The sequence below is a fragment of the Rhinopithecus roxellana genome, chromosome 1 (assembly GCF_007565055.1).
Source record: "Rhinopithecus roxellana isolate Shanxi Qingling chromosome 1, ASM756505v1, whole genome shotgun sequence".
Lineage (NCBI taxonomy): Eukaryota > Metazoa > Chordata > Mammalia > Primates > Cercopithecidae > Rhinopithecus > Rhinopithecus roxellana.
Window position 1 is genome coordinate 131,587,435 of NC_044549.1, and position 22,751 is coordinate 131,610,185.

At 44.5% G+C, this 22,751-nt stretch overlaps 1 protein-coding gene across 2 annotated transcripts in view; it reads left to right on the forward strand.

Annotated features, from left to right (window-relative positions):
- Window positions 1–6,598: 6,598 nt before the first annotated feature.
- KLHL6 (kelch like family member 6) overlaps window positions 6,599–22,751 on the forward strand; it is a 70,952-nt gene continuing 54,799 nt past the window's right edge. Inside the window, exon 1 of one of the 2 annotated variants that reach the window (XM_010366221.2) lies at window positions 6,599–6,950. In XM_010366221.2, the coding sequence (XP_010364523.1) occupies window positions 6,658–6,950 (293 nt within the window). In that variant the 5' untranslated portion in view covers window positions 6,599–6,657. Of the gene's footprint in view, window positions 7,002–22,751 lie in introns of both variants that reach the window. The other variant, XM_030931516.1, reaches the window with a different exon arrangement.

Genomic DNA, 22,751 nt, shown 5'->3' on the forward strand with positions numbered 1-22,751 from the left:
GAGGGTCAGTTTTGGCTTTTGCCATCACTTGCCTCTACACCTTTTTTATTTTGAGACTAAGTCTTGCTCTGTTGCCCAGGCTGGAATGCAGTGGTGTGATCTCAGCTCACTGCAACCTATACCTCCCAGGTTCAAGTGATTCTCCTGCCTTAGCTTTCCGAGTAGCTGGAATTACAGGCACCCGCCATCATGCCTGGGTAATTTTTTTGTATTTTTAGGAGAGACAGGGTTTCACCGTGTTGGCCAGGCTGGTCTTGAACTCCTGACCTCAAGTGATCTGCCCACCTCCACCTTCCAAAGTGCTGTGATTACAGGCGTGAGCCACAGCACCCAGTCTCAATCAATCCTACCTCAGCCTCCCATATAGCCGAAACTATAGGCATGCGCCACTGTGCCCTGCTAATTTTTGTATTTTTAGCAGAGACTGGGTTTTGTCATGTTGCCCAGGCTGATCTCGAGCTCCTGAGCTCAAGTGATCTGCTTGCCTCAGCCTCCCAAAGTGCTGGGATTACAGGTGTGAGCCAGCACGCCCAGCCTTACTTCTACCATTTTGCGGACACTGTTTTAAGGAGAGGTTGCTCAGAACCACCTGGTAGGGGTCTTGGGAACACCTGGCTTTCCTTAAGTTCAGGTCTGCAGGGGACATGTCAGGGTAACACCTAGGGACCAGGCTGGGTGGTCCTGAATAGAAAGTTAAAAAATTATAACTCATATATGACAAATCTTTTATTATGTTGATTAGAAACATGCTGTGGAAAGTGTGTGTTGTACGCAGAATTTGTAAGAGGAAATAAAGCCCTAACACTGCCCTTTTAAAAAGAATCCCCCTGGATTAAATTATAAAACACTTGGCTCTGGGCTCTGCTTTGTTCTTGGATTTTGATATTTGGCCTCACTACTTAGATCAGGCTTGTCTTTCTCCTCTGGCAACTTTCCAACTTCTTGTTTCAGATTCAGGCAGACCCCATGTCATTGTTTTGGATGAAAGCATTTATCTTTCGTTATTGTTATGACAGGATGTGGTTGGCAAGAGGAGTTGGCCAGAGGAGGCCAGGGTCAGGCATTTGATGAGCACGAGCCTGGGAGCACTGGGCAACCTTGAATCAGGCAGAGGAAGAGGCCAGCCCAGCGGCGTCTGCAGGATGCCGCGATTGGGAGAGGCTGGCACACTCTACCTGGGAACTGAAGATACTCAGAGGAACCCTGACCTGAGGTAAAAGCTGCAGCTTCTATGTTTTCTGGGCCCTCAGGTATTAACTGGAACCAGAAAGAGGCCACAAGATGGCACGCAAAGCTGGTCTTGTCTGAGGAATGGGCGGATATTCCATTTGCCTCACACTTACCAGGAAGATGCGAAGTCCTGAGTGTGCTCCTTCAGCATGGGGTGGGGATCAGGCACTGGCTCAGGAGCTGGAAGTCTGGAACTGTAGTCCCATTCAGCTACTAACTAGCAAAGCCCTGACATCAATACATGTTGACTATTATTGTTATGGTTGTTGTTACCTTTGTGTTGTCAAATAAAACATGGAAAATGATACAAACAAATATATAGCTTAGTGAATTATTATAAGGCACGCAATACCGTTGTAAACACCACTAAGGTCAAGAAATTGAACTTTGCCAACTACTCAACGTCTCTTTTGTGTGTTCCTGCCCAAACACAGCCCAGTGAAGGGACATGTTTGGTGTGTACCATCCAGGTTTTGGCTTGGGATATATTTAGTTGGAGGATGCCTCAAATGTTAGACCCTCAAGTGCAGATGTTAAGTAAGCAGCGGGATACCAATATTTATCTAGTTATTGTAGCACAGAGCCTAGAGATAATCCAAGTTATCCAAGTCTAGAGATAATCCAAGTTATCTCTAGGCTTTGTGCTATGATAATTAGATAAATATTGGCTTACTATTTGTTGAAACATCATTGCAACCATCAGAAACATTAAGAAAAGATGTCTATTTCCCAGAATACAAAGAACGGGCAAAGATACATTAGGAAAAGTAAACAAAAAGAAAGCAGGAGTGGCAATAGAAACTCCAGACAAATCAGAAAATTCTTTAAAGAAAAAAATTAACAGGGTAAACAGGGACATTTAATACTAATAAAAGATACAACCAATAGCAAGGATATAACAACACCAGACTTTGAACACATATTTAGAGCATTAAAATGCATAAAGCAGAGGAGAGTGACTAGGGAGAAGGGTTTGACATCTACATATAGGAGAGAGGTCACAGGAGCTGGGGCCGGGGTGTGGCATGGGATCTGTGTGTTTGACCCTACGTCTTTCAGTGAGGCCCTCTTAGCCAAGTAGGAGGCCACCAGTGGGGCTAAGTGGGAGTCCTGGAGCCCAGCTCTGGCATATGCAAAAATCTTAGACCCTCTTGAATTCCCACCTTGCTCCTCCTACCCTCCTGTCCTGTCTTATCTCAGTCTCTTTCGTTCACTTGGCTTCATCTTTGCTTCACCTTGACTCTGAAGTCTAAGGGCAGATTCAGTTTAACTAGCTGGACCCTCCATAGTTCTTATTTATTTATTTATTTATTTATTTTTTATGAGATGGAGTCTCGCTCTGTCACCCAGGCTGGAGTGCAGTGGCGTGATCTCGGCTCACTGCAAGCTCCACCTCCCGGGTTCACGCCATTCTCCTGCCTCAGCCTCCCGAGTAGCTGGCACTACAGGCACCCACCACCACCTTAGCCTGCCTGGCTAATTTTTTGTATTTTTAGTAGATACAGGGTTTCACCATGTTAGCCAGGATGGTCTCGATCTCCTGACCTCATGATCTGCCTACCTTGGCCTCCCAAAGTGCTGGGATTACAGGCGTGAGCCACCGCACCCGGCCGACCCTCCATAGTTCTATTGAACACAGCTCAACATATGACTTTTTTTTGCTTTTTTGTTTTGTTTGTTTTTTGAGACAGGGTCTCACTCTGTTGCCCAGGCTGGAATGCAATGGTGAGAACATGGCTCACTGCGGCCTCCACCTCCTGGGCTCAAGCAATCCTCCCGCCTCAGCCTTCCAAGTACAGATGCATGACACCACATCTGACTAATTTTTTAATTTATATTTTTTGTGGAGATGAGGTTTCGTCATGTTGCCCAGGCTGGTCTGGAACTTCTTGGCTCAAGCAATTTTCTTACCTTGGTCTCCCAAAGTGCTGGGATTTCAGGCATGAGCCACCATACCTGGCCCAAGCATATAACTTTTGGAAGCTGATCTTGGCCGTCTGCCAGGTCTCAATTTAAATTCATGACTATTAATCTTAAAAGGGCTGAGAAAGAAAAGATTAGGTCAAATCGGAAAGTAAAAATCTGCACTCCCATTCATCAGGCTAGGAAATCTAGCCTCTACAAAAAATATAAATTAAAAAACTAGTCAGATGTGGTGCCATGCACCTGTACTTGGAAGGGTGAGGCAGGAGGATTGCTTGAGCCCAGGAGGTGGAGGCCGCAGTGAGCCATGTTCTCACCACTGCATTCCAGCCTGGGCAACAGAGTGAGACCCTGTCTCAAAAAACAAACAAAACAAAAAAGTAAAAAACATTAAAAAGAAACATTTCTTTAAGTGACTCTGTGCAATTATCAATGTGTCATAAGGATACCCTTCGTGAGTGACTATTTATTCTTTTTTTTTTTTTTTTTTTGAGATGGAGTCTCGCTCTGTCGCCCAGGCTGGAGCGCAGTGGCCGGATCTCAGCTCACTGCAAGCTTCTGCCTCCCGGGTTCACGCCATTCTCCTGCCTCAGCCTCCCGAGTAGCTGGGACTACAGGTGCCCACCACCTTGCCCAGCTAGTTTTTTGTATTTTTTTTTTAGTAGAGACGGGGTTTCACCGTGTTAGCCAGGATGGTCTCGATCTGTTGACCTCGTGATCCGCCCGTCTCGGCCTCCCAAAGTGCTGGGATTACAGGCTTGAGCCACTGTGCCCGGCCATGACTACTTATTCTTACTGAGAAAAATTGATTTCTAAAAACCGCAGACCATCAGAAACTTTGTTGTTTGCTGTTGTATCAGTAAGAATGAGACATCTCAGAGTTGTCTGGAAGATTTAAATCACTTTGACATGGGGAAGCAGTCTCAATTTCCAACTCAGATATGGGGCTTCTGAATACTACATTCCACATTTATCTCAATTTTGTAGTTTCCAGGGAGAAAAGACTCTGGGTCCACTGTAAAGTCTAGACTTAATGTTTATCCTTTTACAGATAGTCCCACTGTGCTTTGAACCTATCTTGATACTGTTCATTGAAATTTAACCTAAACTTGGGGCAGGTGTGGTGGTGCGAGCCTATAGTCCCAGCTACTTGGGAGGCTGAGGCAGAATCGCTTGAACCTGGGAGGTGGAGGTTGCAGTGAGCTGAGATCGCACCACTGTACTCTAGCCTGGGCAACAGACTGAGACTCTGTCTCAAACAAAACAAAACAAAACACCTAAACTCCAAATTTTCTTGTAGTTTTTATTAGAGTAAAATAAACCCGTAAATGCATTTGGAAAGAATTGGTCCTTTTAATAACACTTAGTCTTTCCATAAAGGAACTTGGTATATTTATTTAAGCTTTCTTTCAAATCTCTTTGTAAAGTTTGTTAGTTTTCCTTATGTTGCTGGTTGCTGTTATTCCTAGGTATTTACATATGTTTTATTACCATCATGAATGGCATTATTTTTTCATTACCTTTTTTTTTTGAGACAAAGTTTTGCTCTTATTGCCCAGGTTGCAGTGCAATGGCACAATCTCGGCTCACTACAACCTCTGCCTCCCGGATTTAAGCGATTCTCCTGCCTCAGCCGCCTGACTAGCTGGGATTACAGGTGTATGCCACCATGCCCAGCTAATTTTTGTAGTTTTAGTAGAGACGGGGGTTTCACCATGTTGCTCAGGCTGGTCTTGAGCTCCTGACCTTGTGATCCGCCTGCCTTGGCCTCCCAAAGTGCTAGGATTACAGGCGTGAGCCACCGCGCCCGGCTGTCAGGTTTCTTTATATGCTTCATTATAATCTTATGGGACCACAATTGTATATTCAGTCCATCATCGACTGAAATGTCATTTTGCTGGGCATGACTGTACTTGTGACAGTTAATTTTAGATGTCAAGTTTACTGGGCTCAGAAATACCTAGCAACCTGGTAAAGCATTGCTGTTGAGCGTGTCTGCGAGGTTGTTTCCGGGAGAGCTTAGTGAGTCTGAGTGGACTCGGTAGAGAAGATACACTCTCACTGTGGGTGGGCACCATCCAATCAGCCAGTGGCCCAGAGAAAACAAAAACAGAAGAAAGGTCCATGTCTCTCTATTCTGAGGCTGGGATACAGTCATCTCCTGCCTTGAACAACAGAACTCCAGGATCCCCTGCCTTTGGACTTCAGGACTTACACCAGTCTCCCCACTTCCTGGATTATCAGGCATTTGGCCTTGGACTGAGAGTTATACCATCTTCCCTGGTTCTGAGGCCTTCGGACTCGACCTGAGCTTTCAGCAGTCTGTCATGCGACTTCTCAGTCTCCATAATCATGTGAGCTAATTCCCCTAATAATTTCCCTCTGCTATGCCTCTCTAGGTATCCTTTTGGTTCTGTCTCTCCGGAGTCCATTATCAACTGAAATATCATTATGCTGGGTATGACTGTAATTGTGATGGTTAATTTTAGATGTCAAGCTTACTGGCCTAAGAAATACCTAGCAACCTGGTAAAGCATTACTGTTGGGTGTGGGAGAACGCTAACTAATACGCTCCTATAACTTCCTATTAAAATCATGGGATTTTAATAATGACAGTTATTACTACTTAACTAAGACCTGCAAAGGTAATGAAAATACTTCAGGATCCAACGTTAGATGCATGGTCTGTAGACACTGGGCTAATTTGAGACCTGCTGTGGCAATTCGGTGTAGCCCTACCCTGACTCATCCTCTGAAAAGATGCTAGTGACTGAGTTTTGGAAACCATTTCTTCTGCGCCCCCAAAGCACATCTGAAACAATAGACGTTTTTCGGTGGGGGGAAGACATGAATGTTTGCCATGACATTGTTTTCCCCTGGGTAGGGAGGAGGATGAAGATAGACTATCTGCTGTGTCTCCAGATATGAGAATGTCAGGGATAAGTGGGGTTTCCAAGGTTTACAAAGGACGTTGTTGGATCGTTGTGGGATCTCAGATGCCTGGGAGGAGGAAGTGGGAGGACTATAGACTGTCTCCTGTCCATCCCCTCATTGACGACTTGGGTTATTGAGCCACTAGAAGTACAAATGTGAAGTGGGAGGATTATAGAATGTCTCCTGTCCATCCCCTCATTGACAACTCGGGTTATTGATAGCATTAGGAGTACAAATGTAATAGCCACCACCGGAGGCTTCCTGCTCACGGATATGAAGTGGGAGATGCACCAAAATAAACACACAGCACTCACAGTGGACTCTTAAGAGGCCACTCCTCTTCCAGAGCCCCCTCCCACACACCTATTCTAAGTAATTTCTAACCCTGTGATTATTCACAGAAAGAAGAAGAATAGAAGTTGCTGGCATTTGTAGTAACAGGATGAGAAAGTGCGAGACTTCCTGTTATGTGTGTGTGACAGCTGGTGATAAGTGGAGGGCCCTGCACAGGAAATCCGCTCAGCTTCTGCAATGGGGCCTGCCTGACACTTGGGCGCTCCTTCAGTCTCGATGTTGACGGCAGGACAAAGGGGCGCCTGGACCATGGGTGACGTGGTTGAGAAGAGTTTGGAAGGGCCTCTGGCACCTTCTACAGATGAGCCCTCCCAGAAAAGAGGAGACTTGGTGGAGATCCTAAATGGGGAAAAGGTCAAATTTGACGACGCGGGACTCTCCTTAATTCTTCAGAATGGCCTGGAGACCCTGCGAATGGAAAACGCTCTGACAGATGTCATCTTGTGTGTGGACATTCAGGAATTCTCCTGCCACCGCGTGGTACTTGCCGCGGCCAGCAACTACTTCAGGTCAGCATGCCTAGGACCAGAGTTAAACTGGGTGCAAGTTGCAAGGAAGAGGTGTGTTAGTGTGAGAGTCCAATCTTAAAGAGTTGGCCTTGATGTTTACAGTTTACATATATATTAAGGCTCGTGTGTCTACTTAAAATAGAAGAAAGAACACTATCACGCTTTATTTATTTATTTATTTATTTATTTATTTATTTATTTATTTATTTATTTTTGAGACGGAGTTTCGCTCTTGTTGCCCAGGCTGGAGTGCAGTGGCGCAATCTCGGTTCACTGCAACCTCTGCCTCCCGGGTTCAAGCGATTCTCCTGCCTCAGCCTCCTGAGTAGCCGGGATTACAGGCGTGCGCCATCACACCCAGCTAATTTTGTATTTTTAGTAGAGATGGGGTTTCTCCATGTTGTTCACGTTGGTCTTGAACTCCTGACCTCAGGTGATCCACTTGCCTCAGTCTCCCAAAGTGCTGGAATTACAGGTGTGAGATGCTGCGCCTGGCTTATCACACTTTACATTTTAGGATTTAGGCCACATTAAAAGAGAGATTGGCATCATTTAAAAGCAATGTTTACGTTCTATAGTAAACCTTCTGTGTATATGTCCTTGTTCCAAAGGATGGAAAATTACTCTAGTCATGGGGATTTTTTTCCCCCTTGGTCTGACTAATGTGTTGGAAACATAATGTTGTCTTTGTTAATCAACAGACATAGAGAAAAAGGATGTGGCCCCTCTTTTGGAGTTATCAAATGACTTGTTACAAATTAGGGGCTTCTGTGTGTGTAAGCAGTGTGGGGAAAGGGAAAGCAGTTACAAAGATGCTTTAGAGGGGAGAGGCCTCTAGTTACAATAAACTGGTGGTCTCATAGTGGGAAGACCTGAAGTCAGGAGACCTGGCTCCTTCTCGACAGTGAAACTTCAGGCAAATCACAAAGTGCTCTGAATGTCTGTTTCATCATCTGTAAGGTGAGGACAACAATGATCACCTTTCAGAGTTGTCATAATTAAACAAGAGCGTGAAAAGGGTCTTATACAGTGTCTAGCATATAGTAAGTAGATGTTCAATATATCTTTCTTGGAATTCTTTTCCTGATTCTGCTTGGTTCAGATAAGGATGACTCATTGAGTGTTTCCCATGAGCACGTCCCTGGGGTAGGAATTGTATAGTGCCGGGAACCCAGTGAATACATCTGGATTCGGTGTTCTCCATATCAGCATGCACATGGGGGAACCAGCTTGCAAGGGCAATGTGGATAATGAAGAAGGTATTTGGGAACTTGAAAAGAAATATCCTTAGAATTCTTCTTAATGAGATTCTTCTTAACTTTTGATTCTGGCTGAGGAAATTGAAAACGATTAACCTATGAAAGCATTATGGAAGGTCTGTCTTTCTTTTCTCTCTCTCTCTCTCTCTCTCTCTCTCTCTCTCTCTCTCTCTCTCGGTGCTTGGGGGAAAACCTTTCTTTGTAATTCATAGAGCAGGATCAGCAGGTCAGCAGGTTGCTGTGGGACTCATTAGGTCTCCTGTGTTGATAAGACAAGGGGATATCTGGGTTTGAGAGAAGTAGTGGCTGTTGTGCGCCAGACAGACACAGTTATCTGATTTTATTTTTGTAACAGCATGATGAAGGTGGCTGATATCTCCTTTCACAGATGAGGAAATGAAAACTCAGCATTACATATCTGGTCAGTGCTGGAGCAGGGATTGGGTATGTTCTAGAAATCCTTGTTACTGCAACGCAAGCTGCCACTAGGTTTGGGGCTTCATTCCACGGGAAGTGTGTAAAATGTAAGTGTAACACAGCCATCAAAATGGGTTGATATAAACACATTACTTTCTCCACCAACCTTGATCACATGCTTTCACATTGACCTCAGCCCCTCTCAGGAGTGAGTAAAGTCAGATTAGCTCAATGTCCTGGGGACGCACATTTAGGTTTATCCTTTTGTATCCCTTGCTATCATAAAATGCGTACCTGGAAGCAGTTTTGTTAGTGGGTGTGCCTGACTGTGGACCAAGCCCGCTGGTTGTGTGCCCTTGAGTTGATCACTGGTCTTCTCTGGTCTTTGGGTTTCTCGTCCTAAACGGGAATTTGGGCTCGGGTCCTTCCAGTCCTGCCGATCTAGGATGCTTAGGGAATGTCTCTGCCGGTCATCAGAGGAGGCGATGGCAATGAGAAGCTGGAGAACATGAGGGCGTAGGCATCTGACTGTGTATACAGAGCCTCTCCCAAAACTGCCTGGTCATGAGAGGAAATTCCTTCAATTCTTCTCTTCAGAGCAGTGACTTTTGTTTCTGCTCTTGGGATTTCCAACATGACTTTCCTTCTACAATGAATACTGTCCTGGAGACAGGATTCTTTTTTCCGGTGCTACTATTCATATCAACTCCTGTTTGTGGAGCGCTTACTGTGGGCCAGGCCCTGTAGCTTCCGTATCACACACTCTCGTCCACTCCACCCTCACAGCAACCTGACAAGGCAGGGAGTCCTATCCCCAGCTTACTGATGAGGAACCAAAGTCTAGAGTGTCACGGCGAATAAAAAGTAGCCAAACTGGGATTTAGACCTAGGACTGATGTTAAATCTGACATGGTCTCACTGCCTCTCTCGCTTTATGTCTAAGGTTTCGAAAGGGGTTCTTTTTATGCTCAGGTTTAGGGAGGTCAGAGAGTCTCTTTGTCTCGGAGTCTTTTTTTTCTCGAGACGGAGTCTTGCTCTGTTGCTCAGGCTGGAGTGCAGTGGCACAATCTCTGCCCACTGCAACCTCCACCTCTCAGGTTCATGCCATTCTCCTGCCTCAGCCTCCCGAGTAGCTGGGACTATAGGCACCTGCTGCCACACCCGGCTAATTTTTTGTATTTTTAGTAGAGACGGGGTTTCACCATGTTAGCCAGGATGGACTCAATCTCCTGACCTTGTGATCCGCCCACCTTGGCCTCCCAAAGTGCTGGGATTACAGGCGTGAGCCACTGCACCCAGCCAGTCTGGGAGGCTTTCAACACAGCTCTCTGGGCTTCCGAGGGCCTGGAAGCTGGTTGTAAAATTATGTCATTTTTTTTCCTTTACTCATTGAGAAAATAAATACTTTTCACGAAGGGACCGACAATAGTTTATGAAACAGTCCCCTATGGACAGACATTTGGACCATTTCTAATTCACGTTTTGCTATCACAAACAAAGTTGTAATGAATAACCTGAAACATGAGTTTTTTTCATACACATTTCTTGAAGGGGGTTTGCTGAGTCAAATGCATCTGCAGTCTTAGCGGTTATTGCAACTACTCCTTGATCGGGGTTGAATCATGTTGCATTCCCCACGGCATCACCAAAAGTGGGTGTCATCCAACTGTTGAATTTTTACCAATCTGATAAATAAGAAAGAATATCTCAATTTAGCTTTAATTTACATTTTTCTTATTTTTAATAAGATCAAACATCTCTTGATAAATTGAGGCAGCATCTGCAGCTCTTTTTTCAGTGAATTGCCTCTTCACTGCCTTTCTGTTTTCATGTATTTTTTAATAATTAAATTTTATTTTTTATTAAACATATGCAAATAGTAAACAAAGCGTTAAATAGTATTTAAAGGCTTATAATGAAAAACAAAAATTCCTCTTTCCTCCTCCACCCTATCTCATGCACCAAAGGATACCATTTTCAATTTCTATTTTTTTTCTTCTGGCACTAGCTCTATATTTCTGCAAAATACACTTATGCTGCTCTTTCTTGATTTTTCTGTGTTAGACATCACTTACTGATTTCAAATAAGGATTTAGTATCTCTATCTAACCCTCTTACCATATGCTTTCATTCCCTGTAACCTTTCAACATAATGTTATCACAACAAGAGTTTACATTATTATGTTCATGAAAATCTTGTTCTCTGTTGAGCCAAATTGCTCAATGATAACATTTCCTTTCTTGTAAACCTTTTTGTCTTTCCTGAAGTTATTAATTCACTCATTTTTTCATTTGCTTTGTTTTTGGCATATCTTTTGCTCACAGCCTTACAAAAACCTTTCATGTGGTCCAGTGCATCAAAGAATCTACCAGTTCCGTTTCCTCACAATCTTCCTGCCTTGTATCATCTTACACATGTTCCCTGGATTTGCAGGCTGGCTAGGATTCAGCTGCTTCTCCATCATTCCCTGGGACTGTCTGCTATGCTGAATGGAGCCTTCTCTCTTCAACCCCTATCTTCCTCTTACCCTCTTATCCTGATGAGCACATTCTAAAATAACTTTCTAAGAAAGAGTGCGTGGAAAGTAATTATTTATTTATTTATTTATTTATTTATTTATTTATTTATTTATTTTCTGAGACGGAGTCTTGCTCTGTCGCCCAGGCTGGAGTGCAGTGACACCATATCGGCTCACTGCAAGCTCCGCCTTCCGGGTTCACACCATTCTCCTGCCTCAGCTTGTCGAGTAGTTGGGACTACAGGCCCCCGCCACTATGCCCGACTGATTTTTTTTTTTTTTTTGTATTTTTAGTAGAGACGGGGTTTCACCCTGTCAGTGAGGAGAGTCTCGATCTCCTGACCTCGTGATCCACCCGTCTTGGCCTCCCAAAGTGCTGGGATTACAGGCGTGAGCCACCGCGCCCGCCCATAGGAAGTTATTTTTAAGGCCTTGCATATATTTTTGTTTTGTTTTGAGACAGGGTCTCCGTCTGTTGCCCAGGCTGGAGTGCAGTGGCTTGATCACGGCTCACTGCAGCCTCCCTGAGTTCAAGCAATTATTCTACCTCAGCCCCCAAGTAGCTGGGACCACAGGCGTGTACCACCATGCCCGGCTAATTTTTTTTTAAATTTTTTTTTTTGAGACGGAGTCTCCCTCTGTCGCCCAGGCTGGAGTGTGGTGGCGCCATCTCGGCTCATTGCAAACTCCGCCTCCCGGGTTCACTCCATTCTCCGGCCTCAGCCTGCCGAGTAGCTGGGACTACAGGCGCCCGCCCCCATGCCTGGCTAATTTTTTTGTATTTTTAATAGAGACAGGGTTTCATCGTGTTAGCCAGGATGGTCTCGATCTCCTGACCTCGTGATCTGCCTGCCTCGGCCTCCCAATGTGCTGGGAGTACAGGTGTGAGCCACCGCGCCTGGCCAGTTTTTGTATTTTTTTTTAGTAGAGATGGGGTTTCACCATGTTGGCCAGGCTGGTCTCGAACTCGTGACCTCAGGTGATCCACCTACCATGGCCTCCCAAATTGCTGGGATTACAGCTGTGAGCCACCCTCCACGCCTGGCCTTTCTTTGATTTTAAATAACATTTTGATATTTCACAATGATGTGCCTTGGAGGTGTGTGTGTGTGTGTGTTTTACTCCAACCATTTTGCTATGCATTTGATGAACCCTTTTAATCTGGAGAGTCACATCCTTTAATCCTAAACATTTCCTCATATTACTCCCTGGTAATTACATGGTCACTATTTTCCTTGTTCTCTATTTCTGGATCACTTACTCAGTAGATGTGGACTTCTAGAACAGTCTCTAGCTTTCTCATCTTCTCTCTCCTGTTGTCCATCCTCTTACCTTTCTGTTATACTTTCTGGAAGATTTTTCTCAATTTTATCTTCCAACCTGTTGAGAATCTCAGTTTTTAACTTCCAAGACTTTTTTCTTATTTTATTTATGAAGCTTCCTTTTTATGACATCCAGTTCTTGTTTCATGTGGTCATATTTTCATGTAATCTCTTTGAGGTTTATAATTTTTAAAAAAACCACTCTTCTGTGTTTGTTTGTTTGTTTACTGTTTCCCTGTATTTTTCTCTTTGTTTAGTCTCTTTTATTCTATTCTATTCTATTTATTTATTTATTTATTTATTTATTTATTTATTTATTTATTTATTTATTTCCTAGAGACAAGGGCTCCCTATGTTGCCCAGATTGTCTCAAACTCCTGGGTTCAAGCCATCTTCCTGACCCAGCCTCCCAAAGTGCTAGGATTACAGGCATGAGCCACCACACCTGGACTCTGTCTTTTATTTTAGAGGCTATACTTAAATATCTGGTAGCCTTTAGATATCTATTCATATTTAAGAGTCAAGGCCGGGCGTGGTGGCTCAAGCCTGTAATCCCAGCACTTTGGGAGGCCGAGACGGGTGGATCACGAGGTCAGGAGATCGAGACCATCCTGGCTAACACGGTGAAACCCTGTCTCTACTAAAAAATACAAAAAACTAGCCGGGCATGGTGGTGGGCGCCTGTAGTCCCAGCTGCTCGACAAGCTGAGGCAGGAGAATGGCGTGAACCTGGGAGGCGAAGCTTGCAGTGAGCCGATATGGTGCCACTGCACTCCAGCCTGGGCGACAGAGCGAGACTCCGTCTCAAAAAAAAAAAAAAAAAGAGTCAAGCACTAACATGGTGGAACCCCATCTCTACTAAAAATACAAAAAATTAGCCAGGCATGGTGGCATGCGCCTGTAGTCCCAGCTACTCGGGAGGCTGAGGCAGGAGAATGGACTGAATCTGGGAGGCGTAGGTTGCAGGGAGCTGAGATCACGCCCCTGCACTCCAGCCTGGGCAACAGAGTAAAGTGAGACTCTGTCTCAAAAAAAAAAAAAAAAAAAAAGAGTCAAGCACTAAAGAGCCAAATGGTTGCTGGGGTGGGATGGGGTGGGGTGAAGGCTTTGCAATGGAGTCATGGGACATTGAGCTCACTTTACTATTAGAAATTCACAAACGCCAGTGTGTTAAGCTCTTTGCCTTGCCTTTCAGTATTTCCTTGGGTCTTACTTTCTTGTTCTCTTGTGTGTGATCATCCCTGATTTTTGCAAAGACCTACTCCCCTAAAGAACAAGGAAAATGCAGAGGAAGTTTGTGGAAATTGCTGTTATTACCCAGTAACAATTCAGATTTTTGTTGACAATAAAACCAATGGCTTGTGTCATTTTTTTATATGAGGGAGAAAACCTGTTTGGCCACTCGTTATCCTATTGTCTCTGCCACAAACTGATTCAAACCCCAACCACACACATAGAAAAAGCAGTTTCAACAACGTATTTGTAGTGTCAGATGACCATGGAGTGGGAATATGTCAACCTAGAAATGTAACCTGGTGGCTGTAAACAGGGGCTACATTAGTAACTCAGACAATGTATTTCCCTTTGGGGGCTTATTTCAAGTCTTGAGTGGAATGAGGAAGTTAGGAAAAAATGTATAGCTGACACTGAGTAAAGTAAAAGGGATAATAAAGCTTAAAAAGTCATCTATAACGTATGTTTAGTGTCAAACAGCCAGTATCAAGGTATTCAAATATTTTCACAGCAGAAACATTTGAGGAAGCATTGATTTAACATTCATAACGTATTTTTAAATTTTATAAGACTACTCAGCCAGGTGCGGTGGCTCACACTTGTAATCCTAACACTTTGGGAGACTGAGGCAGGCAGATCATGAGGTCAAGAGATCGAGACCATCCTGGCCAACATGGTGAAATGTCATCTCTACTAAAAATACAAAAATTAGCTGGGCATGGTGGCACGCACCTATAGTCTCAGCTACTGGGAGGCTAAGGCAGGAGAATCACTTGAATCTGGGAGGTAGACATTGCAGTGAGCCAAGATCTTGCCACTGCACTCCAGCCTGGTAACAGAGCAAAACTCTGCCTAAAAAAAAAAAAAAAAAAAAAAAAAAGACTACTCATGTCTTTTAGAAGTCTACTAAGAAAATGCCATTTGTGTAATGCTTTTGGGCATGTCCCCAAACCAAAGTAATTGCATAGTGCACAAGAACCCCATCTCCCAACAGATCTCCATCTAAACCACTGGTTCTCACCATCTGGGAAGCCCAATTCACTACAAAATATGGCACACTCTATAAGTGACAGTGACCTGTGAGAGCAGCCATGCTGTGATTCCCAGAGTTGGCAGAGGGAGGGGAATCATAGTGATGAGGGGAGGGGTTATCAGGCTTTTTTCTCTGCCCTGTCTCATGACTGGCCCTTCCTACATGCATAGAAAAGCTTCCAAGCTGAGGCTGAGTCAACAGCAAGCTCCTTTGTTGATGCTGCTGCCTAGAATCCTTGTCTGGACTCTCACTCCTGTCTTGTAACCCCGTCTCTAGGTCTGGTTCCTTAAGGCTACGTTGAGAGGACTTTGCCCACCAGCTACAAAAATCAGGCATGACGCCAGGAATGGGAAGGGTATTGTGAGCACAATCTATGCACTTGTTAATCATTATTACATATTAACCAATTACTTCATGGCAGAAAAGTGGAGCAAGAGACTACTCTTAAGCCACATGTAGATGTCGAAATCCTGAGCTTTTTCTCCGTAATGGGGTAAGATGTTAGAAAAGAGTCAGTGAGTCCAGGTGATAGAATAAGTGCCAAGCACATATACACCGTGGAATACTATGCAGCCATAAAAAGGAATGAGATCATGTCCTTTTCAGGGATATGGATGAAGCTGGAAACCATCGTTCTCAGCAAACTAACACAGGGACAGAAAACCAAACACCACATGTTCTCACTCATAAGTGGGAGTTAAACAATGAGAACACATGGACACAGGGAGGGGAACATCACACACCGGGGCCTGTTGGTGGGTGGGGAGCGAGGGGAAGGAGAGCATTAGGACAAATACCTAATGCATTCAGGGCTTAGAACCTAGATGATGGGTTGATAGGTGCAGCAAACCACCATGACACATGCATACCTATGTAACAAACCTATACATTCTGCCCATGTATCCTGGAATTTAAAGTAAAATTTAAAAAAAATTTTTAAAAAGAGAATAAGTGCCAAGAAAAACAAAAATGAGTTAAGGCTATGTAGGTCTGTATTAAAAATCTGGCTAATAGCAAATGCGTTGAGGATTGCTTCTGCCACAGTGGGTACACTTGAGAACTCAAGTGAAGCCGATGATTTTAACACCAGGGTCAGGCCCTATATTTTCCACTTTTAATATTTTCCAATATTGTCGATCAGAACCAATATGATAGTGAATATTTCAGTATTGTATATCTATAATCCCTTATCTGCAGTTCCAAAATTCCCAAAGTGCTGACGAATGTAAAATTTTTCATAACTTATTTCATGGCTAAATCCAATTTGAATTCCACTTGTCAGGTCAGGGCACCTGTCCCGAACTGAGGTGAAGCTACTTACAGAGCCTTTTTTTTTTTTTTTTTGAGATGGAGTCTTGCTCTGTTGCACAGGCTGGAGTTCAGTGGTACGATCTCGACTCACTGCAACCTCCACCTCCTGGGTTCAAGCGATTCTCCTGCCTCAGCCTCCTGAGTAGCTGGGATTACAGGTGCCCACCACGCCCGGCTAATTTTTGTATTTTTTGTAGAGATGGGGTTTCACCATATTGGCCAGGCTGGTTTCGAACTCCTAACCTCAAGTGATCTGCCCGCCTCAGCCTCCCAAAGTACTGGGATTACAGGCGTGAGCCACTGCTCCCGGCCTCAGTCTTCATTTATTCCACTTAGGGCGACTCACTGCTGAAGTACTAATGCATTAGATTAAAGAGTGCTGGAGGTGCTATATAATATTTAAGATATGCTAATATCCAAAGAATTCTGAATGGCAAAGCACATCTGGCTTCCAGATTTTTGGGTAAGGGATTATGGGGCTTTCTGATAATGTTAACAGTTTTCATTTTGGTGTTATTTGTCTACCTTTTCTCACATGCATATCTTTCCAGAGTTTACATGCAATTTTGCATCTTGCTTTGCCCCCTCTTTTCATTGTAATATTTTTCCCACGGTGCTCCATACTTTTCATAATGACTATTTATTATATTGCTACCAGTTTCAACAGAGGCATAATATGAAAATCATTCTCTCACTGTGGACATTTATTGCTTCCAGTATTTTGTTTTTATACGTGATGTGGTAATCTTTGTATTAAGCATTTTTTCTCAGTTTGGAATATGGATGGCCAACATTTTTTCAGGCACTTTGCTGGATTCTTTTTATTTCATTCAATCTTCATAATATCAAGTAGATAGCATGGTATCCATTTCATCCTCGGGGGAGCTCACTTTAATGGGAAGAGTGGTTTCCCCATGATGTCTAAACTGAAAACAGGCCGCGTCATAGAGAACAGAAATGTGGCTAACAGGTCATTTCCTATGACCCCTAAGCTCCCTAAGACTCCTTTGCTAGTGTAGGCTACATAAGCTGAAAATGAGGAGGAAATGTAAAAATTAGAGCCTCCTTGTGCTCATACATACATGCACAGGCAGGATACTGTTGGAACATTCATTCCAGTTTATGTCTGGGGCTGAGGTGACAGGCCTCCGTAGCAGCAATGACCCAGCATGCCTTAGGACATCAGTCTGGATCAAAGGGTTAAAAAAGAAATAAGGAAGCAGGGTCAGGGTGTGCAAGGTGAAAAGATAGTGTGCTCTGAAAATAAACATCACTGCAGCTAGAACCAGAAACTTGGTACAGCGGAAAGAATTTATGGTACTGGGTGCAATGGCTCATGCCTGTAATCCCAGCACTTTGGCAGGCCGAGGCTGGTGGATCACCTGAGATCAGGAGTTCAAGACCAGCCTAGCCAACATGGCAAAACCCCGTCTCTACTAAAAGATGCAAAAATTAACCGCGTGCGGTGTTGTGCGCCTGTAGTCCCAGCTACTTGGAAGGCTGAGGCAGGAGAATCGCTTGAACCCGGGAGGCGGAGGTTGCAGAGAGCTGAGATCACGCCACTGCATTCCAGCCTGGGCGACAGAGCAAGAGATACTGTGAAAAAAAAAAAAAAAAGATTTATGGCACTGGGATTTCAGTCCACACTCTGCCACTTGTTGGCTATGTAAATCTTGGAGGAATTATTTGTCTTCTCTGAGGCTTAACACCAATGTCTACAATAGAGTGAGGCTAACAATTTATGTCTACCGATCCCAGCAAGTTGTGAAATGCAAATAGTAAAATGGATTCATTTATTAATTTATTTGCCCCAACACTTTATGCGTGGTAATAAGTCAGATTGCTTGGTTCTGGGAAACAGAAATCAACTCTGGCTTATTTGAGAAGAGAAATTTATGTAAATGATGGTAGGAACTCACAAAATCCCCAGAAGTTTGGAGAACCAAACCCAGAAGACAAACAGGTGCAAGGGAGGCCAGACAGGGGACAGGACCACAGCCCGAAGCCACCCAGGACTCCTGTGGGGGGGACTTCCCTGCTGCTGTACAATGCTGGGGCCACAGCTGCACAGCTGCAGCCACTGGTGCTGCTGTCAGGGCTGTCTCTGGAAGCCGGAGGCTGCTGCTGCTCGTCCTGCCTCCACCCAAGCAGGCTCTCCTCCGTCTGGGCTTCTTGGTATCACCGGCTTCCAATTCAAAACTATTCGCTAGGCCTGCAATAGGAGCAGAACAGATGTTAAAGTACCATGAAAACTACACAGTTATGAGGGGATTCCATGACCCTTGTCACAAAGGCATCAGAGATCTGGATCCTGAGACCCAAATAGGCAAGAAGGTAATTATTAGCACTTTCATTCCTCTGCTCCCTGCAAAACTGTGAGTAGTCCTGGGTACACTTGTGGGGATGTGTGGCATGAAGGCATCATCCATCATGGGTGAACTAAAAGCAGGTTCAAAATGCAAGCCATGTGAAGGCAGTGACTACCATATTCTTCTCCTTGATGCCATTGCAATGGCTGGTACTCAGCAGACATCCTGTAAATGCATGAAGTGAACAAACACTTGGATATTCCTCCTGCAAGTCCAGTCACTGATTAAATAGCATCCTGGCCAGAGCAGGAAGTCCTCACAGAGTTGGGTGGGAAGCTATTGTGCAACTTTAGAAAAGGGAAAGATGATCAAATGTGGCTATCACAGGAAAAATGGGAAGGAACAGTTACAAAATCCAAAATGCCTCAGAATATTCTGGATTCAAGCAGTCGCTCATGTGACCACCTGCATATAGATGTGCCATGCACACAATGTGACTCTTGCAGTCCTTTTTTTTTTTTTTGCACTGGGAGTGAGGAGAGGGGTTCTGCACCAGGGCAGAAGTGCGATCAGGTCCTTTGATTTTTCAAGGAAGTGTCATCTCTATCTCACCTACCCCTGGTGTCTACAGCATGTGGATCTTATTTCAATCAAGATTAGAAAATCTATTCTTCAATTTTACATAACCTTCCATGCCAGGCTTTGTAAAAACCTTCCCAACTAAAACACAACAGAAAAATATTTTCATCATTCGTAGCTCAAGTTGTAAGCTCTATCCCTGCATCAAACCCACGGATATGCAACTGTCTCTCCATGAAAACGTTTTTTCAGGACAAGGATCTAACATGGTAAACACCGAACAGTCCACAAGAAGAGCTGGCCACATGCAGAGCCTTTGTGTTTTTGGTAAAACTGCCATGAGCTCAGCATCCATTTGTGCTGCTCCATGTTCCTTTATTGGTGAGCATTCTTTTGGTTTCAAGGGATAGGAAATCAAGTCAATTAGCTTAGGCAAAGAGAAAGGTATTTGGTCACATTATCAAATCATAGGAGGACTGGGGTGCAGCAGAGCCCAGGGAGAAGGGGAACCAGGCCCTTGCACATAGCGCTGGTGCTCTTTCTCCACCCCTCACTTTGCTTCTCTCTCAGGTTGGATTTCTCAGGTTGACTTCTGCTACACTGTTGGGGGTTTGCCCGTTGGTTGCTATGAGACTCCTAGCCTTGGCTCTAGAGGGAAAATGAGGGACTTTCTCTACCTGTGGCTTGAAAAACCCCTGGGAAAGACTCTGATTGGTTCAGCTCCATTCAGTTACCCAGTCCTAGGCTAATCACTGTGCCAGGGAGGTGGGGCACAATGATCAGCCCAGCCTAGGTTAGGAGTCCACCCTTGGCCAAAGAGCTGTGCGTGCATGCGTGTGTGTGTGTGTGTGTGTGTGTGTGTGTGTGTGAGAGAGAGAGAGAGAGAGAGAGAGAGAGAGACAAGCAGAAGACAGAAAGGTGGAGAGGTCTGTAATGACATGAGAGTTCCTGCCTGAGCCACATGATTTGGGGCCTCGGTGGGGAGAAGAACATTTCCCAATATGGAGAGATGCTGGACAAAAGGAAAAATAAAGTCCGCTAAAGAGGGATAATGAACACTGCTTTACTTTCTTATTAGCCAATTTGTCGTACTTTTGCCTTTGCTGTGGCTGTCAGGAAGCTCCGTGGGTTAACTTTCCTTAGCCTTGGTTTCAGTGATATATTCTCCTTCCACTTTAATTCCTTAATTCTTGTCTTCTTATTTTTATTGTTACTGTTTTGTGTTTCATGATACTTCTGCTGCTTTTGTAAAAGCCTTCTTAAATTCTTTTGGTAAGCCCATCTCCGTATAAAGATAAGTCTCCTTTGCTGTGAAAGAGTATCATTTAGGCAACCTACAAGTCCTCTGCCAGCTGTAAAGGCCAGCATTCTTTTATTGTATTTAACTTCTATGGAAAACTTTAAGGACACAATAATTACAAGAGTGCTGATACTGCTATGGCTTTTTTTTTTTTCTTAAGACTGAGTTTCGCTCTTGTCACCCAGGCTGCAGTGCAATGGCCTGATCTCAGCTCACTGCAAACTCTACCTCCCAGGTTCAAGCGATTCTCCTGCCTCAGCCTCCTGAGTAGCTGGGACTGCAAGCGGGTGCCACTATGCCCGGCTAATTTTGTACTTTTAGTAGAGATGGGGTTTCACCATGTTGGCCAGGCTGGTCTCAAACTCCTGATCTCAGGTGATCCGCCTGCCTCGGCCTCCCAAAGTGCTGGGATTACAGGCGTGAGCTACTGTGCCCGGCCTCGTGCTATGGCTTTAAAACACAATCAAACCAAAATTAAGAGGTTGCATCACAGCCCTTTCTGAAGAGATGCTCTGGGATCTATAATAAATAATAGACACTCAGCAGGTTTGCATATAATGATTCAGGTCCAGAGTCAAGTAAGACCTTATTGGATTGAAAAGATCATGTGTCTTGTAGAGTAAGCTCAGGTTTACAGAGGGCTGAGTATCAAGGGCGTTTTGGTGTTGGGGGAATTATGGGAGAAGCAGAGGCCCAGTGGATAACCCCTGGAAGGTGGAATTTTATGGTATTGTTGTGTATAGCAAACACAACACAAAAAATAGGACAGAAGAGAACAGAGATTAGGGAAAGTTAGGAAAGTGTCAGGTGACTAGCAGTGTCTTTAAAATTCAAGATAGCAGGCTGGGCTGGCAGATGATGTCTGTCTCATTAGCAGATTGGCCTGGAGATGGAAAGGGAGAGAATTCTTAGTAACTGCTATGAAAATCCTCATTCCTTCCATGCTCCTCCAGTGTACCACTGATGATTAGCAGGCTTTCAGTTAAGGAACACTGCATAGTATTATCTCTCTCTCTGTTTTTTTTTTTTTTTTGAAATGGAGTCTCGCTCTGTCACCCAGGCTGAGTGTAGTGGTGCGATCTTGGCTCACTGCAACCTCCATCTTCCAGGTTCAAGTTATTCTCCTGTCTCAGCCTCCCAAGTAGCTGGGATTACAGGTCACCACACCAAGATAGTTTTTGTGTTTTTAGTAGAGATGGGGTTTCGCCATATTGGCCAGGCTGGTCTTGAACTCCTGAACTCAGATGATCTGCCTGTCTCGGCTTCCCAAAGTGCTGGGATTACAGGCTTGAGCCACCATGCCTGGCCAGTATTATCTCTCTCAATATGAAAATACCTGGAGGGGAAGGAATGCAAAATGTTAAACTTTCAGAACTACAGTGCTGAGTGAATTTAGGGAATTTCCATCCATCCATCCGTCTGTCCGTCCATCCATCCATCCATACATACATCCATCCATCCATGTATCCATCCATTTGACACAAATTTATTAAGTGCCTACTCTGTGGCAGGCACAGAGTTTACAAAGATGAATAAATTATGGTTCCTGCTTGACCTGGAAGTCATAATCTAGTTAGGACAGAGAGATAAGTAAATTGATGTTTACTGTACAGGGTGATAAGTGCTATGATGGAGCTCTGCACAGGGGTTATGGTGGAGCTCAACACAGGGGCCATGGGAGGTTTGCTATATGGGAGCTATAGGAGCATACAGAAGGGCACTGAATCAGACTGAAGAAAGAGCAGTCTGAGAAGTCTTCCTGGCAGAGGTGATATCTGAACGGAGTTTTGAAGGATGAGTAGGCATTGCCCAGGAGGGGCCAGAGGGGAGAAAGGAAAAGAGAGGAGCATTCCAGGCAAAGACAAACACATCTGAGAAGGTGCCACACAGTGTAACCACAAGTAGAAGAGTAGGTTGGAATAAAGGACATGCATGGGCCAATAAGGGTGAGAGATAGGCATGGTCAGACCGGGAAAGGTTTTGCTGGGTGAAGCTGAGGAGTTTGAAACATGACTTACAGATAGTGGGAAGCCATGGAAGAGTCTTTAAGCAGAAAAGAGATGTGATCCAAGATCTCCATTAAAATAATCCTTTGCACTGTGGGTATGGAGGGTCCCATCAATTTAGGCAGACCCTCAGGTAAGTTGCAAGAAACTGCAGTGAGAGGAGATGAGGGTTGGAATTAAGGTGTAGGCAGTGTGGATGGGGAGAAGGCCTCCAGCAACATTCACAGTCCTCTCTGTGGGCCCGCAGGGCAGCCGGGCCACAGAGAGCATGAGGGAGAGGCAGCACTGCCCAGCAGGGAAGGGTAGGGGGAAGTGAGGTTAGGAGGGCTGGAACACAAAGCGAACTGACTCCACTCTTTGCCGAGGCCCAGTTCTGAGCCTCAAGATTGTAAAGAGAAAGAGAAAGAGAAAGTGGTCTAACCTTATCAACCCTTTGCCTGCCCAGGCTATCCCATTTTAGAGCAAAGCTCAGAAACAAAACAGCTCAAGTTCTGAACTTGTAATTTTTGAACA